Source organism: Wyeomyia smithii, chromosome 3 (genome assembly GCF_029784165.1).
Source record: "Wyeomyia smithii strain HCP4-BCI-WySm-NY-G18 chromosome 3, ASM2978416v1, whole genome shotgun sequence".
Classification (NCBI taxonomy): domain Eukaryota; kingdom Metazoa; phylum Arthropoda; class Insecta; order Diptera; family Culicidae; genus Wyeomyia; species Wyeomyia smithii.
Window position 1 is genome coordinate 61,179,407 of NC_073696.1, and position 21,349 is coordinate 61,200,755.

Genomic DNA, 21,349 nt, shown 5'->3' on the forward strand with positions numbered 1-21,349 from the left:
GCGGAACATATTCAATATGCTGCTTACCTATGGCGATGGAAAACCATCAAACAACAAATCAGTGCTTTTAATGAAAACATTCTAGCTTTAAGTTAGATTTAGTTTCAGCTCGTAGTCGGAAGCGAGGATAAAAAATTTGCTTTTAGTTATTAAGATACTTTAGGAAGTAAGCTACCAGATATAATTGGCGCCGTTAAACATTAAATTGTATTTGTGCCGTGTCAAATAAATTATAGATGAAGAAAAAAATTAACCAACCCCCCTCCCTCCCCCTAAAGCTGTCCACGTGGTATGTGGATGGCCCCATACTTAAAATTTAACATCAACATGTTTTATTTTTGTTAGCATTCTCATCAGCATTTGTTCATCTCACTTTCGAAAATGTGCTGCAAGGTAGTAATGATTGTAGGAAAAAGCTATAACATATCTGCTAGTGCGTCACCAATTGCATTATTGGCTGGAATGGAATGGACTGTGACACACAACTCAAATAAAACTAGTTTTATCAAAGTTTTATAGCACTGTTTTGGCTGTATTAGACACTATAAAACTCTTATAAACCCAATATTGATACTAGAGAACTATTCGAAAGCCTATAAGACAACATTGGGAACGGTACACGATCACTGATATTTACCCAAAATTGAATCAAGAAGATATGCTGCATACCAGAAAATATAAAAAATTCTTAAGAGATCTAAAAATTTAAAAAAAAACGAAACTTTTCGATTTTTTTAGAGATAGTAGGTAATAACTTTGCATGTTAGCATGTATGGTTGTGGCCAATGAGGAAAAGACAAAGTCCCGTTTATCTCGTGCTGGGATTCATTTCATTTAGATCGGATTCATCGTTTTTTGCGTAGTGGAAATTATGCTTGTTGGTGCTGGAGTATCTGGCGGCTGTAGTGGAGTAGAAATTTCAGTATTGATGGAGAACACTGCCAGAGAACGAGAATCATCCCGCGTAATGACGAGAAATTGAACAAGATTTTATTCGGTGTCCCAAGGAGGTGTTCTGCCAAATATTCAAGCTGTTCTGCTCCCGAAAAAACTGACAAGAATGCATAATTCGAACAATTCCCAGCTTTGCAGAAAAAAATCAACTGTCCTTTTGAGGACTGCTATAATTGAAAACAAATTTCAACTAAAGCATTTTGACAGCATTTGACCATTGGCCAACGCTTCTCTTCAACAAGGATACCAATCATTTAGTAAAAAATAAAGTTGAAAGAGAATTATTACTGAAAAGTGCCGCTGGTGTGAACCATCTAACAGATTAACCCAAAAACATTGACATAAGACAGGTTGTCGTAATTCGATGGTAACTAGCGGTCCTGTCTTGTTAAAAACTTCTTCAAATATTTAGTGAATGCTTGTTATTCTTTTTTTTTTTTTAACAAAAACACAGAATAGCGGAAAAATACAAAAGAAGAGATATAGAACGAGAGAGATAAATAAGAGAGATAAAGAAGAGAGATAAAAAAGAGAGGAGAGATTAAAGAGAAGAGAGTAAAAAAGAAAAAAAGAAAAAGAGAAGAGAGATAAAAAAGAACAGTGATAAAAGAGAAGAGAGATAAAACAGATCAGTGATAAAAGAGAAGAGAGATAAAATTAGAGTGATAAAAAAGAGAGATAAAAGAGAAAAGAGATAATAGATAAGAGGAACAAAAGAAAAAAGAATTAAAATATAGAGAGAAAGAAGAAGCGAAATAAAGAATAAGAGAGATAAAAGAGAAGATACATGTAAGTGAAGAGAGACTGAAGAGCAGAGAGATAAAAGAAAAAAAATGAATATAAGAGAAAAGAGATATAAGAAAAGAAACATGAAAGAGAAAAGATTAAAGAAAAGAAAGTAACAAAGGAAGAGAGATGAAGGAGAACAGAGATAAAAAAGAAGAGAGATAAAGGAGATACAAGAGAAGAGAAATGAAAGAGAAGAGAAATAAAAGGAAAGAGGCTTGAAAGAGCAGAGCGATAAAACAAAAGAGACATAAAAAAGAAAAAAGGAAAAGCGAAGAGAGAAAAGAGAAGAGAACAGAGAGAAGAAAGAAGATAGAAGAGACAAGAGAGGAGAGAGAAGTGAGAAGAGAGAAGAGAGAAGAGAGAAGAGAGAAGAGAGAAGAGAGAAGAGAGAAGAGAGAAGAGAGAAGAGAGAAGAGAGAAGAGAAAAGATAGAAAAAAGAAAAGAGAAGAGAGAAGAGAAAAGAGAGAATAAAGAAGCGAGAAGAGAGAAGAGAGAAGATAGAAGAGAGAAGATAAAGGATAAAAGATGGAAGATAGAAGATAGAAGATAGAAGATAGAAGATAGAAGATAGAAAATAGAAGATAGAAGATAGAAGATAGAAGATAGAAGATAGAAGATAGAAAATAGAAGATAGAAGATAGAAGATAGAAGATAGAAGATAGAAGATAGAAGATAGAAGATAGAAAATAGAAGATAGAAGATAGAAGATAGAAGATAGAAGATAGAAAATAGAAGATAGAAGATAGAAGATAGAAGATAGAAGATAGAAGATAGAAGATAGAAGATAGAAGATAGAAGATAGAAGATAGAAGATAGAAGATAGAAGATAGAAGATAGAAGATAGAAGATAGAAGATAGAAGATAGAAGATAGAAGATAGAAGATAGAAGATAGAAGATAAAAGATAGAAGATAAAAGATAGAAGATAGAAGATAGAAGATAGAAGAAAGAAGATAGAAGATAGAAGATAGAAGATAGAAGATAGAAGATAGAAGTTAGAAGATAGAAGATAGAAGATAGAAGATAGAAGATAGAAGATAGAAGATAGAAGATAGAAGATAGAAGATAGAAGATAGAAGATAGAAGATAGAAGATAGAAGATAGAAGATAGAAGATAGAAGATAGAAGATAGAAGATAGAAGATAGAAGATAGAAGATAGAAGATAGAAGATAGAAGATAGAAGATAGAAGATAGAAGATAGAAGATAGAAGATAGAAGATAGAAGATAGAAGATAGAAGATAGAAGATAGAAGATAGAAGATAGAAGATAGAAGATAGAAGATAGAAGATAGAAGATAGAAGATAGAAGATAGAAGATAGAAGATAGAAGATAGAAGATAGAAGATAGAAGATAGAAGATAGAAGATAGAAGATAGAAGATAGAAGATAGAAGATAGGAGAGAGAAGAGAGAAGAGAGAAGAGAGAAGAGAGAAGAGAGAAGAGAGAAGAGAGAAGAGAGAAGAGAGAAGAGAGAAGAGAGAAGAGAGGAGAGAGAAGAGAGAAGAGAGAAGAGTGAAGAGAAGAAGAGAATAGTTGTAGCCTGCTCGAAGAAACCAAATGAAAGACCAAAAACAAAAGACATTCAATATGACATGAAGCTTCTGTAGAAGCTGGAACGATGAATTCTTTTCTGCAAGGTAGAAGACACTGGAAAACGAATACGAAAAAACGAATACGCCGAATAACGCAAAATGCATGATGTTTTAATTTCAGGAAAGCAGGAAATTTAAAAAATAAAACTGGAAAACTGCAATCAAAAATTAAATAAAAATAACGTCCAAAAACATTAAAGCGCCTCTAAAAAGTATGAAAGAGGCTTATAAAAGATTAGGCTGGAAAACATCTCTAAACTCCAGAAGAAGTCGAAAAGAATAAGTTGAAGTGAATAAAAACATGTTGAAAGAAAAAAACAAAAATTTCAAAAACACATCTGAAGGAAAGTAAATAAGTAAATCTAAATAAAGGAAAAATATAATTATGATAAAAATTCCTCTGAAGATAACGAAGCTGGGTTTACAAACTAGCTTAAAATGCAAGGAAACGCTCCTGGAATCCAAAAAAGTAAATAAAATGATTTTATTTTCATTTCAAACGGAATGGTTGAGTAACGCTTCTAATTGAAAACAGAAATTGATGCCAAATTTTAAAAGTGGATCCATTAATGGATGATACTTAAGACAATGATTGTTGATCGTTTAAAATTGATAAACAGTGTAGAATTTTATGAGCACTAAAAACTGATCAGTTGCCTGAAATTTTAGCTATCTCAAACACGGAGTCTGTTCCATCAATATTCATAAAATGATTTTGCTAATTTGTATATATCATAAACAAATAACTTTTTGTATACCCTGAGCTCTACGGAGTATACAACTTTGAGTCGTAAAAAAAGTAAAATACATACCCATTCTGCATAAAAATAAAAAGACTGCAACCTATAAAAAAACTCGGCAAAAGAACAGTTTTTGTCGCTTGTATCAACGAGTTGTCATTTTTTATGCAAGTTTTGCTATTTCGCTGTTCACCGTGGCTGCCTACGGTTCAAAGTGACAACTCGGTGGGCGTACTTCACGATATGTTCTAGCCTAGCGGTACTTTTAAGTCAGCAGCCGGCAGTGTCTTGCAACTGCAAACTTATCTCTGAACTTCATCTACCGGAGACAGTTAATGGTCTCGTTCTTTACAAGATACGAAAAGCAAAACGTGGTTCAAGTGCCACGCGCAGCATAACACAACAACATGTGTTATATGTAGCTGGATTTATTTATTGTTATTTAGCGGATTATTAGTGGAATTTTATACCTAATTTTATTATACAGAAGCCAAGCAACTCGCTACTTGAAATAAGGAAAAAATAAAGCTCCATCTGAAGAAGGCTTCACTGCATCAACCAACCGGCAACTGAAACCGAAAAGCTTCGACAAAAAAGTGTGCATCTAAAGTAGAACCAAGTTGACGTCACCCTTGTTTGACGTAAACACAAAAAACCTGTCTTCCAGGAAGTCTCATGGATTCTCCGATTATCTTCCGGTAGAGAAAACGGCAAAGTCGTAAACCCAGTCTCTGCGTGTTCCGTCACGACTGACGTTAATTTTGTAAGCGGTGGCTCGTAGCGAAACAATTTGGTCATTTACGAGTTTTATCTAGTCCGTCCGTCGCGTAATGATTACCGTCGTACACGTCCACAATTGGTCGCAATAACCAATAAACAATGCAAATCGGATAAATACAACAAATGGAACATCAGACGAACCATTTAGCGGCTAGTGGAATTTCCGTATAACGGCAAAAATGACCAATAAAACGGATTGGGATGGAACATGGAATCATAGACCCATTATGGGTGTGCTCGATAGCAAATTTAACGAATGAACTTGAAATAATAGCCGTTTTTCAAGCAGTTTTTTTTCGATGTTGTTCCGACAACGATCCATACTGAATTAATCTGGTGTAGAAACAAAAAAAACTGCACGTTTATCTGTTTGGGTCCATTCTTATTAAGCTGTGTTCAAACATATCCGATTGCCTACCGTCAATTGGAGTTTCTTTTGAACCAACACGAAATCTATCAAGGATGTTAACCTTGCATTGAAAATAAAATTTTATAACATTTGCTATCTTATCTTCACTCTCCACCCGAGTGACTATTTTATTACTCTATTTCTCCGACAGTAGAAAAATAAAGTTAAAAATTAATCTGATTGCTCGAAGCTGTTCTATAAAAAAGGTGTTCTGAAGCAGCTTCACCTGGCGGTACGTAAGCACACATGACTTTTCAGTTTACCCGATCGTACTTGAGAGCCGACGAGTTCATCAATCAACGTTTAGCAACAGCTTATTTTTTATATAATATATTGCAATTAATACTAGGAGTTGTCGAGAATCGGGTGCAAAAGTTTCCAAAGTATAAAATAGTCTTCAGTTCTTCACTGGAACCGCAGTTAAACTACGGAACCTCACTGTAGAGCATCACAGTTCTTCGATATCCAAGCAGAATGAAAGTTTTGACCTGTTTAGTGTTTGTTGGGTTAGTTATAGCGTCATGCTCGGTAAGCGCCAGGCCTGTAAATGCTGGCACAGATTAACAAGTTTCTCATTTTCACAGGCCGATTACACTCCAAAGCAACAAGCGTTCCTAGCTGATATTATTGCCAAGTGTGCAGTCGATTTGAAAGTGACACTGGGCAGTGATCTTCTGGAGCGGTCCAAATCTGGTAAGAATCCATTCCCGGACAACGAAAAAACAAAGGTTAGAGAAAACTAGCTTTGATTCGATTGAACATGCTGGAAACCTCGCTAATTTGTCGTTGCAGAGTTTCGTAATTTGCTTCATGACAAAAACCGGTGTCCTGTCGCCTGATGGCACAATCGCGACCCAGAAGTTTATCGATTTCCTCGCTGAGGGTCACGATGTTAAGGCGATAACGGACGTCGTGCAGAAATGCGCCAAAGTTGAGGGGGCTACGCCCGAAGATAAGGCATACAACTTCCATAAGTGTTTCTGGGAAGAGAAAACATTCGAACTGTGAGGAGTGCAAGGGGCCTTATAAGGGGATTTTCCTGGAAAATTTGTTGGACCTATGATAAATAAAAATAGAGTTTTTTCAATTTTTTCTACCTTTTTTATGAAAATGTCTGGTTTTAATAAATGCCATCACTCATGATTTAGAAACTTTCAAAAGCGAACTAAGATTTATCGTGAAAAAGGAGACCAAAATCTGTACGTCAATATTAGAATAAAAAAACTGCTGGACCAGAATTAAAAGGCATTTGAATTGAGGTTAACCTTCCTTGAAAGGCATGCGGGGCCATGCATCACGAATAAAATTTACAGAGAATGTACTCCGGAGCTACCAGGCGTAGTATCACACGTAAACAGTGCAGTAATACCAATTGTTGCCGTGGGATATCACGATACCTTATGTGCTATTTGTGACCAAGGTCTCAGATGGTAGCAGTAAACATTGTGTGGCTGCTTTGGATTATACGTGCGAAAACTTTAGGTAGAAGCTCAAATAATTGATGATGGGAACGATGATTTTATAAGACGAGATTCATCCGAAGAAAGAGAACTGTGTTCATGTGTAGGGTAGTTTGGGGTAATTTGGACCCCTGGGGTGAAATGGACAGGTGCTTTATCTTGGAAAGTATTACATTTTTGGGTTACATGTACTACTTCATACTTTCCTTGAACTACTAAGCCCTAACTAATATAAAAATTTCATGGTTTGCTGTGACAGGTACACCACAGTGCCAATGTAAACAAAGGAAACATCAAAAGTTGATTTTGCTGTAAGTTTTACGCTCGTGTATTTAAGGTTTTTTGAGAACTTCTTCGATGTTTTCAGTCTAATGAGCTTTGCAGCCGTGTTTGTCTAGTAAAAGAGTACATTTTAATGACAGATTGCTAAAGTTTGATCGAAAATAGTGGAAGGAATTGAGTTTTTAGAAAGGCGTCCTGTTTGGGATAAAATGGACAGTTTTTTTGGGGTGATATGGTCAGGCGAGTTTGAAGTAAATTCTTTTGTCGGACTGATGCCGCGGGCATATAAAAACGAACGGATAGACGGCGGTGTACAAACAATGAACTGTAAAAAGTGTTTCAGACAATCTGGGACGATTTATTTGTACAAAAAGTGTTTTCAATGCCCCGCAGAGTGGCGGGTTTCTGAACGAAAGTTGGAAAAACTTTTTTTTTTCTAAAATGCTTGAAAATGACGTATAATGCCAATTTATGGGTGCTGAACTCATTTCTGATGTCCCAAAATGCTGTTCCCCTAAAATGCCGTTAAACCTTTCTTATTATCAGATTTATTTTTTTGTTCAGATCATGTTCAACATTGGTATACTTGTTCTTTATCGAAAAACTTTATACCCGTATTTTTTTGTTTGGTCCTTAGTGTGATCCACTTTGAATTAAAGTTGCCAAAAATCCGCAATCATTTTTCAAAAATTGTAACTTTTGAGCCGTTTGACCGATTAAAAGATTTAATGGAAAATTTAAGGAACTTGATAGGCCTTTCAAGGAAAATTAAGAAATCGTACGTCAACGTACATTCCTCATATATTTTCCCGTTTCGCGAATTTGGGATTTACGGATTTGGAACGACGATATGCAAACCGGGACCCAAAAATTCGAAAATTACGGTTAATTTCATATAGACTGTTGATTATCCGATGATTCCGAACTGTTTCACGAGACTGTACGGTACACAAGAGTTTTGAAAAATAACATAAATCTCCCCTCAAAACGAAACTCGTTGATCCAAAATCAGATCAAAATTGAGGGAATTAGGTAATCGAAGTTAAGCTCAAAATTGTGATTTTCGAACATAAAAATCATTGAAATTTCCTGACACAGCAACATTCACGCACACACACACACACACAAACGCGCGTGTGCGACACACAATCGCATATTCAGTTTCTAGTATGAATAATTGGAGAAGGGAAATTTTTTTGGCCTATTGTGGAACCACTGTGCAATGCCTAATACCACCTTCTACTGTGTATTAAGCAACTATTGATACTATAAAACTAACATTTTTTACCCTGTCCACATCACCCCAAACACTGTCCATATTACCCCAATAGCTGTCCATTTTCACCCCAAACGATTTTTTTATGTCCGAAAATCATAATTTTTAGTTTCGTTATTTTTTTGTTCTTTTGACCTCAATATCAATGTTTTTTCGTGCAGAAACATAGAAAACAGATCAATATTACTATAGTACATTACGTTTATGGGATAGAAAAAAACAAGTTACGAAATAGCAGGAGTTTTCCTTAGGGGGTCCAAATTACCCCAAACTACCCTACTGTACAACCCTAAAATTATTTTAGTTGAAGATTTCGCCAAAGTAATATTATGGGAAAATTAAATCTTGGCGATAAAAATACATGCGATCCTACCAAGACTTCTTATTAAAGGTCAATGTACCAATAACACACAGGGCAACACGTCGGAATAAAATAGAACGGTATTCGTGGTTGCACAGCTAACAACATCGAATAATTAGCCCTACCAAGCTAAGATACTGATGAATGATTCGTGTAAAATGCAGACATTTTCTTCCAGTTTCATGAAATTTACCATCACCTGCTGCATCACTGCTCAAAAACGGTTCAGTACCCCTTTAATAAAATCGAAAATCATACAGTACGCGGATTTTTCAAGTAATCGCAAATAATCGCAATAAATTGAACGACCTGACATGCCCTCAAGAATACTCGTCCATTGCACAGTTCTGCAAGCGAAAAGTGCATCAAGTGAACAAGTTTCTTTGTTTAAATAATATGCCCGGTACTGCATTGAGGGAATTTCTTCAGCAGGTCCTAGGTATAAAAGATGATTCCCTTGAAGAGATACCAAACAGTCAGTGCTTGGAGTGGTGTAGAGTGCAGGATGACACGTCTTTTGGTCCTCGGAATACTGCTCATATTCTCTTGTGTTTCGGTAGATCTAAACCATTTTTTGATAATGATAATTTTATCGATAATTTATTTTAGGCTGAATACACCGCGAAACAACGAGAATACGTCGAAAGAATATCCCAAAAATGCGCCACCGAGTTGGGTATCCAGTTTCGAACGAATGAACTAGAAGAGGCGATTCACGGTGCCGTTAATCTAGAGGAAACATTGTTCAAGGTTTGTACGATTGAATTGCTACAGTTAAAAATTCAACATCATAATCTCCGCGGTTGCATCCAGAAATGGGTACTCTGCTTCCAGCAAAAAACCGGTATAATGCAACCAGATGGATCGATTCCGAAGGACAAGCTGGTGGAGCTGCTAGCTGAGGGCCACGATCTAGAGGCGTTGAGCGCCGTTGCCGAGTCCTGCCGCACTGTGGATGCAGATTTACTGGAAGATAAAGCAAAAAAACTGCACCATTGCTTTTTCAGCGATAAGCGCTTTAAAATTTGAACATAAAACCGACCTGCTAGCAACAAGCAACAAATATCTTTTCTTCTATTCTTCTGGTACTGAATGAAAATAAAACTCTTACTATTTCACAAATAAAAAATGGAAGCACCACTGTTGAAACTTGACAGGTAACTTTACCTTTGCGGACTCTTTGATAACACACGTACGAGTGTCGGGAAGTAGAAACCAAATCTTATTCCATTCGCCACTCGCGGTTTGCCGATAATGCAGGTTGATGCATGCTAGTGCTAGCTAATTTGTTTGTTCATTTCGGGTGCTCCCATCGATGCAATAATAACATAACACGAAAGAAACTCGTATCAGCCGTACCGGTGCAATGTGCGGTTATCGGTTTCGTCCGGTTGCTGTAACACCGTATTCACAGCGGAAACGAAAAACTGTGCAAAACAAATTCTCTACAATGACCAAATATGACTTGTTCACTAGCAAAAGTCGATTTGGGGTATCAGTTCCAGCCAATGTTTATTTTATCGAAATATGAATGCTTGGAAAGAAATCTCCAAGATCAGCTCTTGTCTAAATTTGCCTCAATAAGAACGTTAGAAAAGTTGAAAAACAGCTCACAAATCGAACTTTTTTTTTGCGAAAAAAACATTGATAATACTTCCACAGTCGGTCGTCGGCGGTGGGTCCCTCCTGTACGACACACTTATCCAGCACCTCTCGAACTTTAGTGGCATCGTAATTATCTCCCAGAAGCGCAATTACATTTTCTTTGACAACGTTGCCCGTTGCGTCAAGCATGTCCAGTTTATTCATCATACAGCGTATTATTTTCTAGCAAAATAAAATGTGATAGAATGAAAAAAATAAAAGAAAAACTATGACGATCGACTTACTACATCCTCCTTCTTCGAATCCCTATTATACATCACCCGTTCGATAATATCATCGTCTTTAGAGTATGACAATTCCTTCATACACTGTTTACCGACCTTGAAAATTATTTTTATTTCCTGTTTGCTATATTCTCCCTGAATGAATATTTAAAAGTTGATGAAATTGATTCAATTTAGGTCATTTTTTTACTCACAGAACAGATGGTCGCAAAAGCGACTATAACAATAAACAAACTACCGCTTCTTTCAACCGCACAGAACCGAATGCTGCAATTTGACCGTACTCGTACTTACGATAATTAGTTGCAGCGCCCAATGCATTTAGTAATCTTACAATTCAGAGGTCAATGTTATTTCGTGCAATATGTATCATTTTGATAGACAAATGGCAAATTATTAACGTTTATTTACAAGCGAATGTGACCTGTTCCGAAGATCGTTTCGTTAAAACATAAGCTACACAATGAATCACCGTAAAAGCTTACCGAAAAAAAGACATAGAATGATGCTATAAGTATCTCTAAATTACATGAAAACGATTGTGAAATTAGCGAAAACCTGCATAAAAACCCAAACCACATCTCTAAAATGAACTAAGAATAACTAGATAACAGCTTTTAATATCACGAGGAGTCAAATTAATCCATTTCCGGATTAGGCGAAAAGAAAGAAAACTAAACTCAAATAAGCTCAGAATTGCTATAAAACATATTTTTTGGTTACCAAGGACCAAATCAAGCTTAAATTGGCTCGTCGATACGAACAGTTCACACATTAATTTCACACAGAACAATACAGTCCTAAATTTTGTGTATTGAGCCACAAAAAAAACATATATAGTAGACTTTTACGAAAATGAGTAAACAAAAGATCCCAAGCTCAGCTCGTAAAAGTTAAATATTCCTGCTTAGAATAGCTGGAAACACTTTTTCAGGAAAAAAGGAAACGATCATAAAATAATTTCTAAGAATAGCATTAATAGCAATAATGCTATAAAAAGCTGAAGGAAAATAAAGAAATCAATTTAGGAACGAGAATGCTGTTTCTAAAGACTTTACAGCAATTCCGTGCACAAAAGTCCAATCGGATTTTTTTTGTTCGGATCTTACCCAAAACCGCTATAGTAAAATTTAGACCTGTGCTATTATTTGTTTGGTTTTTAAGGGGGGACCCTACTCTAGAAGGTCGAAAAATCATGAATTTTTCATATTTCTTTTGGCTGTCTAGAGTAAAGTGAAGTGTTTGGATATTTTGGCTATTGATTAAGGTATATTTGAAGATGTATTTTCCATGTCGTGAATGTAAATATAGTGAGTATTACACTGTTGGCAGCTGGGAACGTGGATGCACTCTCTAAATCAGTACCTAACTGGTTATAAATTTTTCTCAGCTTCTAGTAGACCGATCGGGCTGAAATTTATTTTCAGTATATAGAAACATATTATCTATCTTGTTACGTAGCCGTTTTTGAAAATTCCAAAAATTGCCAAAATGGCGGCCATTTTAGTAAAAAATTGTTTTTTTCATGAAAAATCACTATTTAAAAAATCATAAAACATTGAAAAACTCAGATATAAAAAACGGCTACGTAACAAGTTAGATAATCCATTTTTACATGTTAAAAAAAAAATTCAGCAAAATCGGTTCAGTAGATGCTGAGAAATCCTCACCTCACCTTTCTCTAAACATCCGAAAAAAATATCACGAAAATTCATTATTTTTCAACTTTCCAGAGTAGGGTCCCCCCTTAAGGTGATAGAAAGTCATTATTCAATTTTCACAATCGTGTATTATTTGAGTCGCTGACCCGAATTTGAATTATTTGGCAAGGTAATTAATGGACCTTTCAAGGAAAAATACCATGCCGTACTACATATAAACAGAGTAACCAGCGAATTTCCAATTTCATTTTATTTCCCGGTTTTCCCGATTAACAAATAATATTTCTCCCGGTTTTAGAACGCAACAATAAATAGATTTGTTTGTCATTGATATTTGTGTATTAATTTTAATTTTAAAATTTGAATAGCAAACTAGTTCGACCAACTTCGAATTCCTGCTGATAATTTTTCCATTTTTTTATGGCTAAGGAATGCAACCCAACTGCACCTATCGTGTCAATCCTAAACGATGTATTACACCAGACACGAAGGGCACACTTTGGGCTGTTCGGAACCGCTGAAGACTAGAGAATGTGTTCCACGCAACGTGCGGACAAAATTGAAGTAATTTTCTCAGAATTTTCATTAATTTACTCAACTAAAATCAAAATATAATTTAGAGTCATTGTGTGCATCATGTTTTCAGAACATTTTCGCAACAATTTGTTATTTCTTTTGAACAACAGTTCTTCGAAATAATTTTCTGTCATTTCAGAATCCAGAAATTATTTACTGGTTTAATTAAACTATTTGAATAAAGCGATTTGATATTTGTGACTTTCTACTCTCTGGTTAAAGTTTTCAGCATTTTTAAGAATCAGTTTCTGCTTTTGCAATCCACCAGAATTTTTTTTCGCGAATTTTGAATTTATTTCAGAATTATTTCCGCTGCTTCTGAACTCCGATCACTACAATTCTTTGGAATCATCTCTATCATTTCAAGCTTTGATAAATTTCATCAATTGTTTTTATACTTACTTAAAGATTTTAAATAAAGTGTTTTTAAAAATTTCAAAATATAACGTAAAATTCAAAATAATTTCTACTAGGTTGAAATTAAATTTCAAATATAATTGTAGAATTTTCGAGATTCAATTGAGAAAATCTTTTCCAGGATTTTTTTGCAGTTTTTCTTAAATTACTTACTTACTTTACTTTTAAGGCGACAGACCGATTATCGATCCAGTGCCGAATCCAGAATACGTCGCCATGTCCCTCGGTCTTGGGCTGCTATCCTCCAATCGCCCCTAACACCTATTTCGCGTGCATCCTCGTCGACAGCACACATCTAACGAGTGCGGGGTCTACCTCGAAGTCGTCGACCTCTATCGGGATTCCTGCTAAATATAGCCTTCGCTTGACGCTCATCCGGCATTCTCGCTACATGCCCAGCCCACTGAAGCCTGCCGTGTTCTATCCGCTTGACTATATCCACCGATTTGTATGACTGGTACACTTCATGGTTCATGCGTCTGCGCCAAACACCATTTTCTAGTATGCCGCCAAGGATTGAACGCAAAATCCTACGCTCAAAAACACCAAGAGCTTGCCGATCAGTCTCTTTCAGCGTCCATGATTCATGGCCATAGAGCGCCACCGGAAGAATCAGTGTTTTATAGAGTACAAGCTTAGTACGGATTTGCAGACTGCGGGACCTTAGCAGGTTACGTAATCCGTAAAAGGCCCTGTTTGCGGCTGCTATCCGCCTCTTTATCTCACGGCTAACCTCGCTGTCACATGTCACTAATGTTCCCAGGTACGTCGACTACTTCAAATGTTTTCCCATCTAGCACCAACCTCCGACGGACTACCACGCACTCTGCCAGCCACCATGTATTTCGTTTTGGCAGAGTTTATGACAAGCCCTAATCTCGCAGCTTCCCTCCTGAGAGGTCCGAAGGCCTCTTCCACAGCTCTACGGTTGATACCAATGATGTCGATATCGTCCGCAAAACCGAGAAGCATGTGCGACTTCGTAATGATGGTGCCGCTACTCTGCACACCAGCCCTTCTTATAGCACCTTCCAATGCGATGTTGAACAATAAGTTCGACAGCCCGTCACCCTGCTTCAAACCATCTAACGCCACGAACGAGTCCGATATCTCACCGGCTATCCTGACGCTTGATGTAGAACCTTCAAGGGTGGCACGTATCAGCCTAATCAGCTTTGTTGGGAAGCCATGTTCAATCATAATTTGCCATAACTCATTTCTCTTGACTGAATCGAACGCTGCCCTGAAGTCTATGAACAGATGGTGCGTCTGCAAGTTGTATTCTCGAATTTTATCGAGGATTTGTCGCAAGGTGAACATTTGGCCCGTCGTGGAGCGTCCCCCTCGAAAACCGCATTGGTACTCGCCAACAAAGGTCTCCTGCAACGGCCTCAGTCTGTGGAACAGGATGCGGGAGAGAATTTTGTACACGGTATTGAGAAGTGTTATGCCCAGATAATTGCTACGGTCCAGGCGGGCCTTTTTTGTAGATCGGGCATATGAGACCCTCCAACCAGTCTGAGGGCAATTCTTCATCAGACCATACTCTAAGCATTAAATTTGTATTTTTCTCCATTTCATTTTCTCTCACCAATTTCAAGCAGAGTTATAAATTGAATCGGCTACAAAAAGTGTTAAGTTCAAAATATTTACTTTCCCTGTTTTGGTAATCTTTTCAACTGAATAGAGGAAACATTCTAGTTAGTTTTTTTTCGGAGTTTTTAAAATAATTCAAACACATTTTTTACCAAAAATAGAGATAATGTTTTGCCGTTCTTGGGTCTGTAATGATAGCAGTTTCTGATAATTTTAAATTTTATTTTATTTTTTTTATGAATCCATTTTTACTTTTCTTAGCCTGATCAACGCCTGAATCTTTTCAAGAGTCAAGTTTGGATTTTTTTTTATACTGATGTTGGTAATTACTTGCAGGCTTTAATGAAATGTTATTGTTACTTTTAAACAGTTTCTGCCTTTCTGGTCCCAACAAGTAACTTGATTTGTGTTTTCTGATCCCGCTTACTGGATTTCAGAATTTTTGAATAATTTTTTCACTATAAATTGAATTTATAACTTTTGCTGTTTTTAACTACAAATTAAATTTTGAATTAAATTTAACGTTTGAATCTTTTTGAAGTTTTGAATCATTTGACGTTTGATCGGCAATCACTAGTGAACCGATGATCAGTGCGAATGAAAAGGAAGACAAATTAGAGGAAAACATCCAGAAAGCAAATCCCAGCTACATTCCACAGAGTTCATCCATCCTACACAGACTACGCACTGCGAAGTTCGCAACTAACCATTGCACACTGGGAAAAAATGAACCCAAATTCCCACTAATTAGAAGCCCCTGGGCTGGCAACCTGAATTATAGCATCTCTTATGTAAAGTTGGATCGATTGGAGGTAGTTTCATCCTGTGCAGGGCACGGGAAAACGTCTATATTACCAAAAAAACGCAAAAATAGGCTGGAAAGGGGCAAAATAGACCACTTTCCGTGCCATGCACAAAATGAAACCATCACCAATCGATTTATTGATCAATTTGGTCAGTTAACCTTTTAACGGGCCGAGGCTAAAAAAATGTGATTAAATTTTATTGTTTATTTCTGATCACTGATCATAGCTCGTAATTATGAAGCAGAAAAAAACGAAAGTTGTTGGTGGCAATATTGTTGCCACTGCCTTATAAAGGGTAAAAACATCTTTTTGTACTATTTGTATTTTTTAATCACGTTAACTTATGCAAAGGCAGCGTTCATCCATTCTCTTGATTTTCCTGATTTCGCTTACATTTTCTCCTCTATCTGTCAAACGTTTGAAAGAACTGCACTTTCTGTCATACAGAGTGAGTATCTGTCCTCATTTAGTTGAAGAGTATTTGAGCCCTTGAGAGCAAAAGTGTTACATGTGCCTTTCTACACTTTTTGAATTTTTTGTATACAGTGATACCGAACGCAATGATACATAATATCTAAGAAAAACCGAGATCTGATAACTTATACCTACCTGAGTAATAGCCAGAATAATTTTTGGTAATCAACATAATCACCATTTCGTTTAGAGCAAAAGTGGTACATTCCAGTCTGAGCATAAACGATGTATTATAGCTCGTCAATCTTAGGACATAGAGCAATCATGTCTTCAGCAAAGTAGTTCCATTGATTGAATACTTTATGATAAAGATCAGTTTGTTAAGGAATTTTGTCACCGCGTGGCGCTAGTGTATCTGTGAGTATTTTGTAAGAGAAGAGATTTAACCTATTTTAGATGGACTCGTATACTGCCGTTCCAAGTATAGATGTCCGACAATGGACGCAAGTTAAGCTTTCGGTAAACTACCAGTAGCCCTCCGGTTCCAGGAATACCGTAAATGAGGCCGTTTCTCAAAAGCGGTCCTTTTTGAAACCACTTCTGGGTGATCAACTAGAAAAGAAAGATTTTTGACCGAAATATGATTAGAAGTAGTCAGCAAGTGACCCATCGAATAACCCAGAACGACCGTAGAAGAGTACAATTTTGGAAAAGAGGGTAAATTAACCTACAGTGGAACCCTTTGTTTTATTAACCTGTAGTGGACCACCCGTCAGATAAACTTAATTTATCTCATCATAAATCGGAATTTAAAGATGGTTGTGATGCAGATTGGTTGTACAAGATGTTTCCCGATGGAAGTTTCCAGAAAATTCCTCTAATTTTCGCATAAATTGAGTTCATCTGGCGGGTGGTCCACTATTGGAAAGGGGGTCACTATACGTTAATTTACCCAATTTACAGTTTTTCTGAACCAAGTAGAGTGCAAATTGTCTTATGACCGCAAAGCTGTATCTGTGACGTTATTCAGCAGCCATCCGCTGGTCACCTTAAAAAATATGCATGACAAAAGATCCTTTTTCTTCTAGTTGACCCTGTACAATTATTTCTTGAAAAAACTGATCAAAAAATTGACCACTTAAACGGTAGGTCACAGTAACGCAATTTTACAGATGTTCGGGGAGCAATTGATTTCACTTGTCATGCGTGTGCGGATGAGCTATTTACAAGAATTTCACTGGACTTATGCCCTGTCAAAATAAGAGCATTTATTCGCCAGAGAAACTATCACTCTTTGCTCCTTCAACAGCAGATAGTATGATGTTATCCGTGTCGTTATTTATGGGGCGCATCTGAGTTTAAATAATCCATGGTTAAGGTGTGTTATTGATAAGTTTGCTTTTATGCATAGGCTGCAGGCTTCAGAAAATATCTCTCTAACCGTGACAGTAAATTTTAAACTAATTCGGCTCTCACTATATTGCACAGCTCTCCCTGTTTCCCATACGTTCGGTACATAGTCCGACAGCCACTGGCGACAGCAATGCCAAACGGGCATCTTCTTATGTCTGTTGGTTCTTCCAAGCTGTCGCTAATGACAGCCTTCACAGCGCGAATCTTTCGACACAAATCCGAGCGGGCTGTCAGGTGATTATGATTCACGAGAGTAAGGCGGATGCTATAATGCAAACGAGGCAGTGCGAAACACGTTTTTTGTCGTGTGGAGAATATTATCAAAAGGAGAAACGAAAAAGCGCAAGTCCAATATCATCGATTACAGCCGCACCCGATCTGCTGACTATCAACAGCGCATGCCAAACCAAGATTTTTCAGAATTTTTTCACGAGTTTTGAATGATTTGAGCTTAAAATACCTTCCTGCGCCATTAAACAATTCGGTATACGGTTTCAAGTGGCATTTACTCGTTGACCGGGATCTACGTCACAATCCAAAAGCACATGATTTTTTGCCCCTTTTTTGCTACTAATACAGACAAATGTCTTCTTCTTCCTAACCTGTGTATACCATATTGTGACAAACCATCAGAACATCCATGCCTGAACGAACAAAATACATGCGCAAGAATGAGCTGTCGTGTGCAACGCAAGACAGCTCCGTTTCTTGTGTAAGCTTTGGCTGTATGTGAGCTCTCTTGAAAAGCTTATTCATGAGGCTGTTAGAGTGAAAAGAGAGAACAATCGTCAGTAGTGCCACACCGCAGTCTTTTTCCGAAGCCTGATAGGGTGACAATAACTTGTATGAGAAAAATTTGACATTTGAAGTAGAGCGCTTAGAAGTAGAGCTCCAAAGTTTCGTAATGTTGAAAAAAGGATCCATGCGAAATTTATGCTCAACCGGACTTCGAAAAAACGTGCTTCAAAGCGGTCAAAGTTTCACTTTCTCGACTAATGAAGAAAAGCAGAGGTGTAGTTTATAAAATTGTTTGCATCGATTTTTTGATGCAAAATGTCTTGGGAATGCGTGAAATGTAGAGATCTGGTGTAAGCTCGAGAAAAATATCGATATAATCGCCCTTCTGTCCTAGTCGCTTTTTCCGGGAAATTTTTTTTTGTTTCAAAATAAGACCAGATATCGACAAGCAAAAAAAAATTAGATAGCGACTCTTTCATGAACTACATCTATGCTTTTCTCTATTAGTCGAAAAAGTGAAACTTCGACCGCTTTGAAGCACGTGTTTTCGGAATCCGGTTGCGCTTCAATTTTGCATGGAGGTTTTTGCATGGAGGTCTAGATGACGAAACATTTGAGCAATACTTCTAAGCGAAAATCGATCGATTTTCATTACCACCCAAATATGTATTGTTTCCTTATATTTGTAGTACATTGAGAAGAATATTTCATAAATGTTGGAAACAATAAAACTTTAGCTATCTTATGGAGGAATCAGCAAAAAAAATTTATTTTCAAAACTAGCTTTTAACGTTACCTTGACCGCGTAAACTCGACGCAAGAAGCAACAGTATTCTCAACCAAATTAAATAATTCATTAGTCTGCACTTTTTGTGCTTCACCCGGACAAACACGTTGCTCGATTGTATTGCGAAAACTCGCGATATCGGAATTCACAAGGATGTTGCTTGCTGCAGGGCGACATCAAAAAGAAGGATAATTAATGTGCCTGGAAGCACGAAATATGTTTTTCTGGTTCGGTAAAAATGTGCAAAAGAACAGCAAGTAGACCGCAGCAATATAAAAGGAACTCCCTTCGAGGATTCGCCAATCAGACGATAAAATCGGTTCTGCCCAGTAGCGTGTTCGATTTCCGACAGAATTGCGTGATTCCACCAAAACCACAAGATGAAGTACCTGGCGTTGTTGACGTTGTTGGTTGTTAGTGGGTATGTAAGTATCCGTGACATGCTAAACAATAAGAATCGTAGAGTTTATGGAATTAATTTACCTTAACAGGCTTTTTTTACACCGGAACAACACGAAATAGTGAAAAAATTGTCCATCCGCTGCATGGAGGAAATTGGTGAAGGACTCCCGGAAAATATTGGCGAACGATTCCGTGGGGGAGACCTCACACTGAACGATGCCAAGTCCAAGTGCTACATGAAATGCATCTTTACCAAGGTTGGTTTCATAAGCGATACCGGTGACGTGAACAGGGAAGTGCTGGTGGAAAAACTGTCGATAGGAAACACCCGGGAAAGAGCGGAAATGTTCGCCGAACGATGCAGCGAGTTTGATGGAGCTGACGCCTGCGAAATCTCCTACGGGCTGTACCAGTGCTACCATATGAATAGGGACACGTTCTTCTCCTGAAGCTAGTTAGTTAGCGCTACGGGTTACCAATAATGAAGCATTTGTTAAATGTGGAATAAAACTTAGTCTGCAACAATAAATATGTTTTTCCGTCAGTCCGGCAGCCTTTTAAAGCTCGAAAATGGAAGTCGACAGGCGATACACGACTGAGAGATTTGTGGTTTGCGTGCGGCAATAGATTAATTTTCTCCCAGCAGGCAGCTCGGGCTCGTGCCCAGTCTGCCTTACGGCACTACAGACAGGAAACGTTACCTGATAGCATTCCAGTTTTGCCCGTTATGTCAGACTTGGTGTGCTGCAACTGTCCGATAAGCAGCAATGTAAAAGAAGGGGAAACGATCGGCAGGCAGGTTGCAGGAAAAGTGGTGGAAAGTGCATAGTCGTGTGTGCAGCTGTATCGATTACCACGTGCGCGAATATTGAGTCAAATGACCAACATTTTGTGGATGAATATATTGAATCGCAAATGGATACACAGATTGGATGAAAACGAAAGGAACAGTGAATGGCTTTCACTCTTCACCACCTACAGAGTAAAAGGTTAATCGGAATGTTTCAAGTAATTTTTGTTTTCGACTATAACTAGTTATTATTACGAGCCATTATATAAGAGCAATTCGATTAAAATGTTCATTAGTTGAATGTGTGCCAGAAGGTCTCCCCCAACACGGTCAATGTGAGAATGGAAAATCCATTTTCAACAACAATACAACGCAATTATCTCAAACGCAGAAGCTGCTTTTTTAGCAACGACCTATGCTCTGAGAACAACCACTCGGAGCAACCTCATCATTCTTGCATAACATTCATGATTGCCATAATTCGATCAAGCGTTATAGCATGTAGCGCTGTTTTTTTTTTCTTCTTCACATTACACATCGAGTGGCATCTTCGGCCGTAATCACGCAGGAGATTTTTTCGAGTTCCCACGCGCATCACATTGATTAGTGCAGAAAATAAGGTTCATTCAGACCAAAAATAAACAACACACGAGAAGTCATCAACGCGAAACTGTCCGCTGCGCGAAAGGGAGAAAATATAAATAATAACTCCAAAATTACCGTCGATATCGTTTAATCATAAAATTGAGGGTAACCCGTTCGGTTTGAAGAGGTCGACCTCAACTCAACATAACCGGCCAGTAGTGCGTCGGCTTGTACGGTCAGTCGGTTGGTAACTTAGGTTGGTAAGTGATTCCATGGCTGATTCCATTCGATCGCATCAGAATTATTACTATACGCGGAGCGAGCGTCACATTAGCCCCCAATGCCATACCGCAGCAGATCGTAATTTCCAATTATGCATTGAAAATTAATTGATTTTTTCCTTTACGGCTAATTTACTCTGGTTCGGCATCTGCTCACTGCTTACACTTGTAGGTACATAAAGATCGATTGCCAAAATTGGTAAATTGTGGCGGTCTCTGTTACTTACGGTTGGAGATTGGTTGACAGCCTTTACCGTGGATTTCCATCAACGCGCAAATTTGCTTGTTGAGGAAAATGGAAATATCTAACCTTTTCAAATACAGTATTTGTACGGTAATATATAGATAT

At 37.4% G+C, this 21,349-nt stretch overlaps 4 protein-coding genes across 9 annotated transcripts in view; 3 read left to right on the forward strand and 1 right to left on the reverse strand.

Annotated features, from left to right (window-relative positions):
- LOC129733192 (uncharacterized) overlaps positions 1–21,349 on the reverse strand; it is a 163,513-nt gene that overhangs the window by 43,168 nt on the left and 98,996 nt on the right. The gene's annotated exons all lie outside the window — the stretch shown is intronic.
- On the forward strand, positions 5,641–6,353 carry LOC129733198 (uncharacterized). The gene is made up of 3 exons (XM_055694851.1): positions 5,641–5,794; positions 5,851–5,994; positions 6,059–6,353. The coding sequence occupies exons 1-3, from the start codon at positions 5,741–5,743 to the stop codon at positions 6,272–6,274; spliced, it is 414 nt and encodes a 137-aa protein (XP_055550826.1). The 5' UTR covers positions 5,641–5,740; the 3' UTR covers positions 6,275–6,353.
- LOC129733197 (uncharacterized) lies at positions 9,043–9,799 on the forward strand. Its single transcript, XM_055694850.1, has 3 exons — positions 9,043–9,201; positions 9,255–9,395; positions 9,459–9,799. The coding sequence occupies exons 1-3, from the start codon at positions 9,094–9,096 to the stop codon at positions 9,672–9,674; spliced, it is 465 nt and encodes a 154-aa protein (XP_055550825.1). The 5' UTR covers positions 9,043–9,093; the 3' UTR covers positions 9,675–9,799.
- LOC129733199 (general odorant-binding protein 56d-like) lies at positions 19,208–19,939 on the forward strand. Its single transcript, XM_055694852.1, has 2 exons — positions 19,208–19,367; positions 19,434–19,939. Exons 1-2 carry the CDS (start codon positions 19,323–19,325, stop codon positions 19,791–19,793), a joined length of 405 nt encoding a protein of 134 aa, XP_055550827.1. The 5' UTR covers positions 19,208–19,322; the 3' UTR covers positions 19,794–19,939.

What these genes read in the sequence shown, in the direction of transcription:
- LOC129733198 (XM_055694851.1), top strand. Translation starts at nt 5,741, where the DNA reads ATGAAAGTTTTGACCTGTTTAGTGTTTGTTGGGTTAGTTATAGCGTCA. An exon ending in TAGTTATAGCGTCATGCTCG is followed by an intron (nt 5,795 to 5,850) that starts GTAAGCGCCAGG and finishes TCATTTTCACAG; the next exon opens with GCCGATTACACTCCAAAGCA. An exon ending in CGGACAACGAAAAAACAAAG is followed by an intron (nt 5,995 to 6,058) that starts GTTAGAGAAAAC and finishes TTGTCGTTGCAG; the next exon opens with AGTTTCGTAATTTGCTTCAT.
- LOC129733197 (XM_055694850.1), top strand. Translation starts at nt 9,094, where the DNA reads ATGATTCCCTTGAAGAGATACCAAACAGTCAGTGCTTGGAGTGGTGTA. An exon ending in TCATATTCTCTTGTGTTTCG is followed by an intron (nt 9,202 to 9,254) that starts GTAGATCTAAAC and finishes AATTTATTTTAG; the next exon opens with GCTGAATACACCGCGAAACA. An exon ending in TAGAGGAAACATTGTTCAAG is followed by an intron (nt 9,396 to 9,458) that starts GTTTGTACGATT and finishes GGTTGCATCCAG; the next exon opens with AAATGGGTACTCTGCTTCCA.
- LOC129733199 (XM_055694852.1), top strand. Translation starts at nt 19,323, where the DNA reads ATGAAGTACCTGGCGTTGTTGACGTTGTTGGTTGTTAGTGGGTAT. An exon ending in TGTTGGTTGTTAGTGGGTAT is followed by an intron (nt 19,368 to 19,433) that starts GTAAGTATCCGT and finishes TTACCTTAACAG; the next exon opens with GCTTTTTTTACACCGGAACA.